Source organism: Macaca nemestrina, chromosome 12 (assembly GCF_043159975.1).
Source record: "Macaca nemestrina isolate mMacNem1 chromosome 12, mMacNem.hap1, whole genome shotgun sequence".
In the NCBI taxonomy this organism is placed as follows: Eukaryota; Metazoa; Chordata; class Mammalia; order Primates; family Cercopithecidae; genus Macaca; species Macaca nemestrina.
In genome coordinates this window covers 56022657-56036700 of record NC_092136.1, presented here as the reverse complement: position 1 = coordinate 56036700, position 14044 = coordinate 56022657, and the positions used below count along the sequence as shown (strand labels likewise).

At 40.0% G+C, this 14044-nt stretch overlaps 1 protein-coding gene across 7 annotated transcripts in view; it reads right to left on the bottom strand.

Moving 5' to 3' along the window:
• The window catches only part of LOC105488765 (SET binding factor 2), a 547946-nt gene that overhangs the window by 50847 nt on the left and 483055 nt on the right, over positions 1–14044 (bottom strand). For all 7 annotated transcript variants that reach the window (XM_071075110.1, XM_071075112.1, XM_071075109.1 and 4 more), the window contains 3 exons: positions 12991–13167; positions 8686–8787; positions 7782–7967 (listed from right to left, as the gene is read on the bottom strand). In XM_071075110.1, the coding sequence (XP_070931211.1) occupies positions 7782–7967; positions 8686–8787; positions 12991–13167 (465 nt within the window). The remainder of the gene's footprint in view (positions 1–7781; positions 7968–8685; positions 8788–12990; positions 13168–14044) is intronic.

Below are 14044 nucleotides of genomic sequence, written 5' to 3'. Positions count from 1 at the left end.
AGTTGTTGGCTGGCACAGTGGCTCATGCCTATAATTCCAGCACTCTGGGAGGCTGAGGTGGGTGGATCACTTGAGGTCAGGAGTTTGAGACCAGCCTGGCCAATATGGCAAAACACCATTTCTGCTAAAAATACAAAAATTAGCCGGGCGTAGTGGTGCACACTTGTAATCCGAGCTATTTGGGAGGCTGAGGTGAAAGGATTGCTTGAACCTGGGAGGCGGGGTTGCAGTGAGCCAAGATTTTGCCACTGCACTCCAGCCTGGGGGAAAGAGCAAGACTCCATCTCAAATTTAAAAAAGGTTGTTTTCTTATTATTGAATTTTAAGGTTTCTTTATGTATTCTAGATAAATTCTTCAGCAAATATATGGTTTACACATATTTTCTCCCACTGTGTGATTTGTCTTTTCATTTGTTTAACAGGGATTTAAAAAAAAATTATTTATTGCTTTTTTTAAGAGGTGGGGTCTTGTTGTGTTGCCCAGGCTGGTCTTGAACTCCTGGGCTCAACTGATCCCACCTTGGCCTCCCAAAATGCTGGGATTATAGGCGTGAGCCACCATACCCGGGATCAGCCTTATAATAAGGATCAGCCTTATAATATCTGTAGAATCTGTAGTGACGTCATCTTTCTCATTTCCAGTGTTAGTAATTTGTGTCTTTTTTTTCTCAAGCAGTCTAGCTAGAGGTTTATCTCTAGCTATATCAACAAATATTTATATCAATAAATATTCCCAAAGAACAGCTTTTGGTTTCATTAGTTTTCTTTATTGTTGGCCACAAGATTTTGGGGGCCTAAAGGCAATGTGCTTCAAATAAATGTAGCTTTATTATATTATATAGAATTGGGAATGATAGGTATTTCAGCTAGTAAATTAATTCTGTGTCAGCATTTCCCTAAGTATGGTGATGAACAGAGTTTTAGACTTCTCACAGGCATCATCTGGATTTTGTTGTTCAAAATAATTTTGTATTTATTTTGTTGCAGGTTAAAAGGTAGATAGATTTAAAAGACTAAACTGCATGAAGCATTTTAGTTTTGTTTTTCCGTTATGGAGTGAAACTTGCCAACTTCACTTATTTACACGAAGAGAATCTGAAATGGAATTTGGAGCAACATGAATTTATAGGGTCTTGTTTTTTGCCCATGTGCCATTAAGTACTTTGTAAAATTTAAAGGCCCATAAAAATAAGCTATGACTCAAATCCCTGGAAAGATCAACATTTTGGAAATAAAATTTAATACATTAAAACTGGATTCTGCTTTCAGAATTATAAATATTGAGCTATAAGAAACACTATACATCAACACGTGAAAAACTGTGGATAGGGTTAAACAGACCCTAGAGCAGTATGTACCTAATATTAATTTTTGTATTCACAGATTAAGATTTAACAAACATTAATTGTGTACTTTGTGTTATATCCTTCCATATTATATGGCCTTAAATATTAAGCTTTGATGCAAAATTGCCTTGTTATAAAACAGATTGGATTATGTTCATTTTTGCCAGTTTGCAGTTGAATAGGAAGCAGACAGCAGAAACTCTTGAATATACCAAGAATCCATCAGCTACAGCTATTTTGCCAATATTAATGGATAAATTTTAGAATAACCAACCTGTGTGCGGGCAGCTTAGCAGCTCACATATGTGCTCACAAGGAAGGCTCATATCTTCAAAAGGCAAATAGCTTTTCTCTTTGGGGTCGGACCTAGCATAGTGCTATCATAAGGTAACCATGAGGAGAATCACATAGAGCCAGACCAGACTGAATCAATTTACAATTTGAATAAACTTTGAAATCAAAGTCAAAAATCCTGAAAAAGTTCTAAGATGCCCTCAAAGATTTACTCTAATGCCAGAATAAAGGGGATGCTTTCTTCATGTTTTTATTCATACAATTCATATGGTTTTCTCTTGGTATTATATTTTTAAAAGAAATTTTACATAAAAATTTAATCCTTGTATATTGGATTTTTTAAAAATTTGGCTCAACTATTTTAAGAAAAGGAAGTCCTGTAATGATATCATTTGAACTAAGCCAATTTGTTTTAGAAGCAAAAAATCTGCCAGATGTTGCTATTATGAAACAGTGAGCTAGCATTTATAATTCATTTGACACCTGGATATACTGGCATAAACAATGGCTTTTTATACAATGAGGCAGTTCTAATTTAAGATCAGTGCTTCATCTGTTTTCTTGTAACTTTATTAGTACTAATGGACAAGTCTAGGCATATGTCCATGGACTGCCTTTTGGCATTCAATGTTAGAAATGGTTAGTAAGCAGGGAACATATTCCATCTGGGAAAGCTTCACTTGCTGCTGTGTAATTTTGAACCTATTTTTTTGATGTTCTTGGGCCTAGCCGGGTTGTGTGTCCCTGAGAGACTGAGGGCCGCACTAATTCGAAGTATCTGGTAAAAGCCAGAGTCATGTAAAGCACTAGTGTTCACTTGAAAGGCATTCAAAGAAGGCATTTTCTAATGCCTAAAACCGTATGTCAAAGATGATGAAACACTACCTTATAATTAAGTCAGCAAGAGTCAGAAAAACTATTTGTTAACTATAGTCTTCTTAGATTCCTCTGTTTTTGAGTGAATAAACAATCCCTTTTCAGCACAAAATAATTTGCATCACCAAAGCTGATACCTCTGGTAGCCAAGCATGCTTTACTTACTGCAATTAAGGTCATATGCTTGCTTTGCTATGACTTGTCTGCACTTAGGTTATTACGTATGAGGTATTAAGTGAAAGGAGGATTAAGGCAAATTCTTAAAAATTTATGTTTTAATTTTAAAAATTTTACTTTGGCACAGCCAGATTTGAAATCATACTAATAGGGTCTCTAGATCCTGAACAATGCTACTTTTTACAGTTTGTGAAGCTTTCACCTACAAATAATCGAACTTTAATTAAAAGTTAACTTCTGTTTTTGATTTCACAATCAACTGGTTTATATAGAACATTTGAATTTTAACTCTTTACTTGAAAAAGAAACCCAAATGAATCTTAAATTCAGCTGATTAGTAAATAAAACAGCAGAAATTAAACATATACCCCAAATTGTTTTAATTAACTTAGCATTTTGTAGTTTTAGCATCTATTGTAATGTATTCTAAAGATAATGGGAATGTAAGTTATGCTACATCTTAGTGTATGTTAAATTGCTTTAATCATACCGCTTAAGGGATACTCACAGAATATAGGTTACCTTCCAGCATCTAGACCTCTCCCACTCCTCCCGCCCTGAGCCCCATTCCCAATAATAAAATAGAAGAATTTCATTGCAAGTAAGGATTATTGTACTTGGGAGATAATGATGCTCCCATCTTTGAGGATAGCATGTCTTACATGGGAACCTCCTTTCTCTTACTGATTGTGGGTGGATTATTTTGCTGACCCTAGTGTTTAGGTGTGCAGAATTCTGCAAGTTGAACATAGAGATTTAACATATTAAGTAGTACATTTAACTTAAGCCAAATTTGGCTGTACAAGCTCATTCCCCTGGAATCCGCCCCCATTAAAGGAATTTTTAAGAGGTAAAAAAACCCAAAAGGGAGTGGGGAGAATGGGAGGAGACACAGTATTGGGCCAAAGCAATTCAGCAAATTTTTGAAAGACGGAAAATAGAAGGAAGAATAGCAGTAAATGATAGAAGAGGAGAAGCTATATTGGGATCCCTACCAGGAGGAAAACGATTTGAGAAGGTAACAATTTGCTGTTAAGGTAAACCCATAAAGGCTCAGGGCACAGAGGCCCAAGTATTGAGTACTGCAGGGGTGAAATGGAGGCTATCATGGGACTAGCTAGAAGTCTATGGAGGCAGTACATAGACCCCAGGTCCTTTCCCACTCCATGTAGTCATATGATTACTCTTTTCAGAGCAACAGATCAGAGGTTTATTTTCTGAAAAACAAACAAAAAAACAAACCTGATAAGCTCTAGACTTGGGAACACCAGACACAACTGGGTTAGTGATGAGACTTAGGAGACACTGAAAATAGCATGGAAAAAACGAAAGTCTGCATACTGAACTGGGATTTCCCTGGACCTATTTCCTGCCCTGTCTCCAGAAAGCAAGCAGGCAGACCTGCAAGTACTTTCTGGGGCCCCAGACAAATTCTTCTCCGTAGAAACAAGGTAGCTGCTGTTTTCTTTTTCTGGAACTCTAGTTTACTGAGATGTTGGACTTACTAATTATAGATTATTATTTTTTCCTCCCGATTTATTGAAGTATTATTTAAATATAAAATTTCCCTACTTTAAGTGTATAGTTTTATTAGTGTTGGTCACTGTACACAGCTGTGTAACCATCACCACAATCACGATACAGAGCAGTTTCCTGATACTGAAAAGTTTGCTTATGCCGTTTGCATGAAGATTCATCCCCTCCCTTGGTCACTGGTCCCAGGCAGTCACTGATCTGCTTTCAGTCACTATGGTTTTGCCCTTTTTAGAATGTCATATAAATAAACTTATGTAGTAGATAGTCTTTTCTGCCTGGCTTCTTTCACTGAGCATAATGATCGCAAGATTGGTCATGTCTTTGTAATATTAATATTTCATTCCCTTTGTATGTGGAGTGGTATTCCACTGAATTAATAGGCCAGAATTTATTCATCTCTTCATCGGTTGATGGACATTTGGTTTGTTTTTCATGCTACCCCTTTATAGTCACACTCATTTCCTTCTCCCCTACTATCTTGAATCTGGCAACCAATAATTTATGATCTTGTCATTATGAAAATATTAGCTGGGCATGGTGGCTCACGCCTGTAATCCCAGCACTTTGGGAGGCCAAGACGGATGGACGCCTGAGCTCAGGAGTTCAAGACTAGCCTGGACAACATAGCAAAACCCTGTCTCTACCAGAAACACAAACAGTTAGCCAGGCATGGTGGTGTGCACCCCTGGTCCCAGCTACTTGGGAGGCCAAGGTGGGAGGATTGCGTGAGCCTGGGAGGCCGAGGTTGTAGTGAGCTGAGATCACACCACTATACTCCAACCTAGGTGACAGAGTGAGACTCTGTCTCAAAAAAAAAAAAAAAATTATATACATGGAATCATACCCAATTGGACCCTTTGAGATTGCCTTTTTTTCCCTTTCAATATAATGTCCTTGAGATCCCTTTAAGGTGTTGCATGTGCCAGTAATTCCTTTCTACTACTGAGTAGTAGTCCACGGTATGGATGTATCCCAGTTTGTGTAGTCATTCACCTACTGTAGTGCATTTTGGTTCCCCCCAATTATATTCAAATTGGATATGTGGAAGGGTAATTCTTTTGGAAATGTGGAGCCACTGAAGGTTTTTGTTTGTTTGCTTTGAAGACTTTTGTGGAGGGGAATAAAAGGATTGTATCTGAGTTTTTGGAAGATTATGCCAGCAATTCTACTTAGGATATTCTAGATGGGTTTTTTGTTTGTTTGTTTTGAGACGCAGTCTTGCTCTATCACCAGGCTGGAGTGCAGTGGGGGATTCTCAGCTCACTGCAACCTCCACCTCCCAGGTTCAAGCGATTCTCTTGCCTCAACCTCCCAAGTAGCTGGGACTACAGATGCGTGCCACCACATCCGGTTAATTTTTTGTATTTTTAGTAGAGATGGGGTTTCACCATGTTGGCCAGGATGGTTTTGACCTCTTGATCTCGTGAGCCTCCCACCTTGGCTTCCCAAAGTGCTGCGATTACAGGCATGAGCCACCATGCCTGGCCAGGATATTCTAGATGGTCTTGATGAGGGTGGTAAGAGCATGAACAAGACTTGTGGTCTTTCAAATTCTCATATATTCATTGAGATTATCTATTTATTGTCTATTATATTCCAGAGACTGAGACTGTAATTGTGTTAGATACTAGGGATATGAAGACTAGTATGACATAGTCCTTGTTCCCGGGAATTCTCAGATTAAGTAGAGGGCAATACTTACATACAAATAAATATACTTTCGTGCTATCGATGCTATCAAAGATGTCTATACTGACTCATTAGAAATATAAATGAAGTGGGAGGGTGAGGGTCAGCGAAAGATTCAAAGAATGATGAACTAAACTAACATGTGTAGTGCTCAGAACTGTTCCTGGCACATAGTAAGCAGTCGACATAAATTAGTAATTGTTAGTAATGGTGGTATATGGAGGCAGGAAAAAGTCTAGTCCAATTGATAAGCATAATAAAAAGATAAGAAGTGCTTTCATGAAGAACTCATATGCTTTCACCTGCCTAGAAGTGAGAAGAGATGCTTGCTCCTCTCCTTTGGCCTCAGGTAAGCTTTCTGTTTCAGAGACAATGGTCTCCAAACTTCTCCTTTGTCTATTTGCCAAAAGGAGTATGAATAAAAGGGCCAATATTCAAACAGAAAACAAATATAGTATACTATTTGCTGCAAAGAGTTTAAAGGTACTTGCTTAACCTTGTAATGAGCTCCTCCAGTTACTGCTTGGACAGATCAATGAAATTCTTCAATAGGTCTTTTCGTTAATAAGTAAATTAGAGCAGTAAAAAAAAATAGCTTCCTGTGTGTGGGGTGGAAGGTTGGAAAGTCACTGCTCATGAGTATGGAGTTTCTTTTTGGAGTGATAAAATGCTCTAAAATTGACTGTGGTAATTGTTACACAACTTTGTGAATGGATTCAAAACTATTGAACACTTTAAATAGGTGAATTGTATGATATATAGTTCAATAAAGCTGTTATTAACAAAAATTATGTAGTGATTTGGAAAGCTGATCAAGTGATTACTAGAATAAAAACAAAATAAAACGTAACCACTTACTAACTTGGTGTCATCAGAGTTCGTTTCAACTCTGGTTCCTGAAAACATAGTTCTACTTTTCTTTCCAATTGATATTTGAGGCCAGTGTGTTTCAAAGAGGCTCACCATTCCCACAGACAGGTTTGACATGCCAGAACTCATTCATCCAACCCTGGGATTATGGTCAAATGAAAGCTGGAAATAGGTCTGCTTTTCCTAGGCCAATTCAGTCTTCAACTTGCAAACTCGGTGCCATCCAATTCTCAAACCCAGTCCTGACCAAGGTCCCATCCAGAGGTCTGTATCTGATGTGCCTGCGATGAAGGCAGGAGGGTGCCTAGAGCACTCACATCTCCCCTACCTTCACTGCATTTGAATGGATATACCTGGGCTCCCACTTATAAGTAAGAACATGAGGTATTTGGTTTTCTACTTCTGCATTAATTTGCTTAGGATAATGGCCTCCAGCTACATCCATGTCATTGCAAAAGACATGATTTCATTCTTTTTTATGGCTGCATAGTATTCTATGGTGTATATGTACCACGGTTTCTCAATGTGGTAGAAGTGACCAGTGTTCTCAAGCCTGTATGTCCGTCTGGCTGGGCCCTGATTATTTCTCCAGGGGTTAGGCTTTACCTCTTATGTTCCTAGGCACAAGCTGGGGTCCTCCTGAACTGCGCAGACCATGTGCTGGATTTCAGGACCCCTATTACCTAGAGATTTTGTTCTTAGGTAATAAGCCCAAGTTTGCTCCTCTTCTTTGAAGATGGTCATTTAGAGTGCTGGCTACTTCACTTGGGGCAAGCCCAGTAGCCAGCTTAGCTGTCCTCGTTTCAGAAACCAACTAATTTTTTTTCTTTTCCATTTCTAGGAGTCTACGGCTAAGATTTCAGCACGTCCTATGGCTGAGTTAATCAGAGTTATGATAGGAAGGTACCTGGCACACCATCGCAGTGCTCCATCAATGCTAGTATGTTGTGTTGTTTCCTTCACATCAAGTCAACTCAAGCTTGCTCTACTTACCTGGTGTACACAGTCTAAGAACTGTAAGAAGACTGGAGCAAAACCACTCCCCTGACAGTTGAGGGTCAAGCTGCTCCGCTGACTGAATTTGTGACCAAAAGAGAGCCACTCTTTTTCAACCAACATCCGGAAGCCTTCAAGTGTCCTATAAAAGGGATCACTGAGTAACTGAACCAGGGATGTCACCTAGGGCACAAACAGGATGGATTGTTATTAATTTTAGTTCTGAAAAAGTCCTATTACTAAGATAAAAGCACTTCCTTCTGATAATAGCTAATTCACAAATTTACCTGGACAGCAAATTTGTTCACTAACCATTCCAGGATGGCCAATAAAATGAATTCTGTAAGCTTTCCAGTAAAAACTAAAGCTCAAATTCATTTTGGCTACAAGTTTACTTTCAGGGAATTAAGCCTTTAATCCTTAACTGGCCAGTTTGCTGACAACAACCTTTTCCTAAGTTAATCAGAGGCCAGAGGATCAGTTAAAATCAATTCTACTTTTTGGCAGATGCAGATTAATGTCTTAATGTAGTCTGAACTCACTTTTCACTCTGGAGTGGGTTAAGGTGGGGCTTACAGAGAGCCAGGGGATGGACTGACAAAACCCAGAAAGGATGGTCCATGCCTCACACTGCTGGTCAAGGGCTCCATCCACAAGCCTGCATGGTAAATCTGTGGGTGGGAGAGCCTGATGCCTGGAGCCAGAGCTCCAGGCTGCGTAGGGGCTAAGAGCTCATGGTACAGAGTTTTCTGATGGATAACAGGTGGTGTTTAACACAGGACTTTCTCTGTCCATAAACACATTAGTCATTATACAAAACATTCATCTGAAGAATTTAAAAACCACCAAATGGAAATATAAATATAAAATGAAGTATCAAAAAATATGTCTAATAGTTTACTTGTGCAGTGATGTCCCAGCCTTCCTCCAAACAGACCAAAACTGAGGAACCATTTTCAAGTACTTCTGATACAACCACAGCCAGCTGCATTATCCTGTGAAGCTAAGAGATAGGAAGGAGAACACAATTAGACCAAGCACTTTCTGAGTGCAGAAGTCAGAAAGAGTTGCTTTCCCTGGATAATCAAACAAGTTAGGGATAAAGCACTTGGATAAAAGAACCACATAATGTTTTAAATACTTAAAGTTCTTTCAAACCAAGATTAAACAATGACACTTTTGTCTGGGTGCAGTGACTCATGCTCGTAATCCCAGCACTTTGGGAGGCTGAGCTGGGCAGGTCATTTGAGGTTAGGAGTTCGAGACCAGCCTGGGCAACACAGTGAGACCCCATCTCAATAAAAACAACCACAACATGACACTTCAAAAAGGTAGACACATTTTAAAACAATACATAATGAAATAAAATTACCTTACATGATTCCCCCAAAAGTAGGTGAGCTATAATTCCATAGAGTACAAAAGATATTCTATGTGGATTTCCCAGCAAAGGAAGGAAATTCACATGAATTTTATTGGATTTAAAATTTGTTTTTCCAAAAAAAAAATTTGTTTTTCCATGATGTAGTAAGTTCTATTTCAGATATTCTTAATTTTTTGGGAATTAGATAGTGGTGATAGTTACAAAACGTTGTGGATATACCAAAAAGCATTGAGTTGTACACTTTTATCATAAGGATAAATTTTATGGTAAATGAATTATATGTTAAAAAAGATACTCCTGGCTGGGCGTGGTGGCTCAATGCCTATAATCCCAGCACTTTGGGAGGCTGAGGCGAGAGTAGTGCTTGAGCTCAGGAGTTTGAGACCACCTGGGCAACATGGCAAAACCCCATCTCTACAAAACATACAAAAATCAGCCAGGCGTGGTGGCATCTGCCTGTAGTCCCAGTTACTCAGGAGGCTGAGGTGGGAGGATCGCTTGAACCTGGGAGATATAGGCTACAGTGAGCTGTAATCGTGCCACTGCACTCTAGCCTGGGTGACAGAGCAAGACTCTGTCTCCAAAAAAAAAAAAACAAAAAAAACTCCGATTTGTCTGTGCTGTGTACGAAATGAGAAAAGAACTTTTATATTTTTGCTAAGTTTTTTTTTTTTTTTTTTTTTTTTTTTTTTGAGACGGAGTCTCGCTCTGTCGCCCAGGCTGGAGTGCAGTGGCCGGATCTCAGCTCACTGCAAGCTCCGCCTCCCAGGTTTACGCCATTCTCCTGCCTCAGCCTCCCGAGTAGCTGGGACTACAGGCGCCCGCCACCTTGCCCGGCTAGTTTTTTGTATTTTTTTTAGTAGAGGCGGGGTTTCACCGGGTTAGCCAGGATGGTCTCTATCTCCTGACCTCGTGATCCGCCTGTCTCGGCCTCCCAAAGTGCTGGGATTACAGGCTTGAGCCACCGCGCCCGGCCTTTGCTAAGTTTTTAAAGCCACATCAATTGGCTCAAAGTCCTTGATAAACAATTAAGGTGTGAGAACAATATATAGATTTTAAAACCAAATGTATAACATTCTAGTTTTAAAAAATATTTTAATGATCATCAGACATAATTTGCAATTTGAATCCAACTCTGAACAAGAACAAAAATGAAAAAACCCATATCTTAAACAGAGCTAGGGTACTTTATTTATTTATTTTTTTTATTAAAAAAAATTTTTTTTTTTGAGACGGAGTTTTGCTCTTGTTGTCCAGGCTGGAGTGCAATGGCGCAGTCTCGGCTCACCACAACCTCCACCTCCCAGGTTCAAGTGATTCTCCTCCCTCAGCCTCCCAAGTAGCTGGGATTACAGGCACGCGCTACCATGCCTGGCTTATTTTGTGTTTTTAGTAGAGATGAGGTTTCTCCATGTTGGTCAGGCTGGTCTCGAACTCCCAACCTCAGGTGATCCACCTGCCTCAGCCTCCCAAACTGCTGAGATTACAGTTGGGAGCCACTGCGCCCGGCCTAGGCTACTTTAAACACAGGAATAAGGCAAATGTCCTACTCAGTAATGAGAAGCTCCTCACGTAACTGTTTCTACAACATAGCTATCACCAGGCCTGAATTCTTTTGGGCTCAGAATTTGTTCTAAGAAATGGCTATTATTAAAAAATCAAAAAATAACAGATGCTGGCGAGCCTGTGGAGAAAAGGGAATGCTTGTACATCTCTGGTGGGAATGTAAATTAGTTCAGTCATGTAGAAAGTAGTTTGGTGATTTCTCAAATAACTTAAAAAAGAATTACCATTTGACCTAGCAATCCCATTACTGAGTATATACCCAAAGGAATATAAATTGTTCTGCCATAAAGACACATGCACACACATGTTCAGTGCTATACTATTCACAATAGCAAAGACATGGAGTCAACCTATATGCCCATCAACAGTAGACTGGATAAAGAAAATACAGTACATATACACCATGGAATACTACACAGCTATAAAAAGAATGAGCTTATGTCCTTTGCAGTAACACAGCTGAAGCAAACTAACACAGGAATGGAAAACCAAATACTGCATATTCTCACTTATAAGTGGCAGCTAAACATTGAGTACATATGGACACAAGGAAGGGAATAGATGCCTGGGGCCTACTTGAGGTTGGAGGTGACAGGAGGATGAGGATAGAAAAGCTACCTATCAGGTACTATGCTTATTACCTGGGTGATGAAATAATCTGTATACCAAACTCCCAAGACATGCAATTGACCTATACAACAAACCTATATATGTGCCCCTGAACACAAAATAAAAGTCAAAAAAAAGAATTTGCTTTAAGAGTTAACTTTTAATATGTCAATATCCCAAGTGGGCAATTATTTCCACTGTCTTTAGTCCCTAACTTTCGGTACAGGTCTACTTTCTACAAAGAGCAGAGCACAGAACGTATCAGAAACGCGGATAGGTAAGTTGGGTGATGGGGTCCGTCTGGAGCTGGGGCTCATAGCCTGGGGACAGAAGGGAGTATTGATCAGTTCCTTCCATGGGTATGCAAAGCACCCTAAATTGCCTTAATAATAATGAACACGGCATGATACATTTATAGCCAAATGTATATGTGGTAGTGTTTCTCTTTGGTTTAAGTATCTTGAGAACAGTCACTGCCCTGCCCTGGGTACTGACATCATTCCTTTTTTTTTTTTTTTTTGCTTTTTAGTCCAATGTGCTGTGGGAAACAAGAGGCAGGATGCTTGCAGGTAGATGGAGGCAGGGGACTGGGAATTTCTGCAAGGTGATAACAAATAATGGGGGCCAGGCATGGCAGCTCATGCCTGTAATCACAGCACTTTGGGAGGTCAAGATGGGAAGATTACTTGAGGCCAGGAGTTCAAGACCAGCCTGGGCAATATAAGAAATAAAGGAGCTTAAAGACAAGGCCCTTTAATTTCTCAATAAAAGTTCCATTAAGAATATCCCAAAGTTGCCGGGCGCGGTGGCTCACGCCTGTAATCCCAGCACTTTGGGAGGCCGAGACGGGCGGATCACGAGGTCAGGAGATCGAGACCATCCTGGCTGACACGGTGAAACCCCGTCTCTACTTTAAAAATACAAAAAACTAGCCGGGCGAGGTGGCGGGCGCCTGTAGTCCCAGCTACTAGGGAGGCTGAGGCAGGAGAATGGCACAAACCCGGGAGGCGGAGCTTGCAGTGAGCTGAGATCCGGCCATTGCACTCCAGCCTGGGCGGCAGAGCGAGACTCCGTCTCAAAAAAAAAAAAAAAAAAAAAAAAAAAAAAGAATATCCCAAAGTTGACTGAACTGAAAGACAGACACTGTGTTTTTTTTCTCTAGCCTTAGGTAGGCTTGGGGGCATCCAGTGTGCCTTTGGTGGGTAGTTTGGGGTGAATCTAAAATCTAGAGACCTGGGATAGGCAGACAAATGAAAGGTGAGAGCTCTTGGAGTCATGCAGAAGTTGTCCTCTGCCCTGGATCCTTACTGTACTGATAACAGAGCAGGAGCCCTGTATATACATGCTGATTAAATTTACTACATCGAAAATTTCCATCTAAAAATAATTTTCTCCTTAGTGTCCTATAGACACCAAACTTTGAATTACACAGAGATAAAAACCCAGCAATCAAGACTTCTACTCCCTCACCTCCTATATCAGATGATTTCCTGAAACTGAAAGGCCTTTACTGATGGCACACAATGAAGGAGGAGAATGTTGGTGAGTGAGGGAACCAAGTATTTTTTTTCTCAAATACAGTTCTGTATATCTACTTGGGCCTCTGTTTCTCTGAGTTATAAAGAAAGAAGCTGCTTCAGACATTACCTGTGGGAGCCACTCAGAATCTCCCAGCGCTTTCAGGAAGGTCACTTCTGAGTCAGTAGGGATGGTGCTTGGGATACAAGCCCTCATCAGCTTCTTAAAACTGGCTTTCACTTGCCGGATTTCATGAAATTCAACAGGAACAAACTCACAATTTAAAGCAAATTCTACCTTGAAGTTCTGTGGATGAAGATTCAGAGAATCAGGCAGATGAAGTGCTATAGGTAAAAGAGTGATGTTTCCAATGGGGCAGTGCATAACGGTAAACAGTTAGTTGGGGCCAAATAGCTGCAGAGGCTGCCAATGGGTCAAAAGAGTCAATCTTGTATGGCAATGTGTCAGTGTTGATGGGAAGAGCCATTCAGTACAGTCTAGTGGTTTGCCTAGAATGGCAAATCTAGTCCTTACTAGAGGTAGATTACTTAGCCTAAGAGTGCTCTCATTCTGAGAACTGGAAGAGACTACTGGTAGACTGAAACTTGATGGAGCTTATAATACCAAATATAAGTCAATTATAAGGCCATGAACCCGGAACTTTAAAGAACAACTAACGATACATGGACAGTATGACTACTCCAATAGTGTAAACTAAGTCTTCCCAAGATGTATATGGGAAAGGATAGGTAATACACTGTTGGAGTTCCAGACTGTACATGTATTAAAGTTTGTAGATATGCACATATTTGTTTCTTATTATGCAAGTAAAACATATTCATAATAAAAATGAAAAAAGGTAGAGATAAATATTGAGAAAGAAATAAAAATCACTTTCTTGCTGCCCCAAGACTACCAACATTGTGGTGACTTTTTGTTTGTTTGAGATGGACTCTCACTCTGTCACCCAGGCTGGAGTGCAGTGGCACAATCTCGACTCACTGCAACCTCTGCTTCCTGGGTTCAAGGGATTCTCCTGCCTCAGCCTCCCAAGTAGCTGGGACTACAGTCGTACACTACCACGCCCAGCTAATTTTTGCATTTTTAGTAGAGATGAGCTTTCACCATGTTGGCCAGGATGGTCTTGATCTTTTGACCTTGTGATCCGCCCACCTCGGCCTCC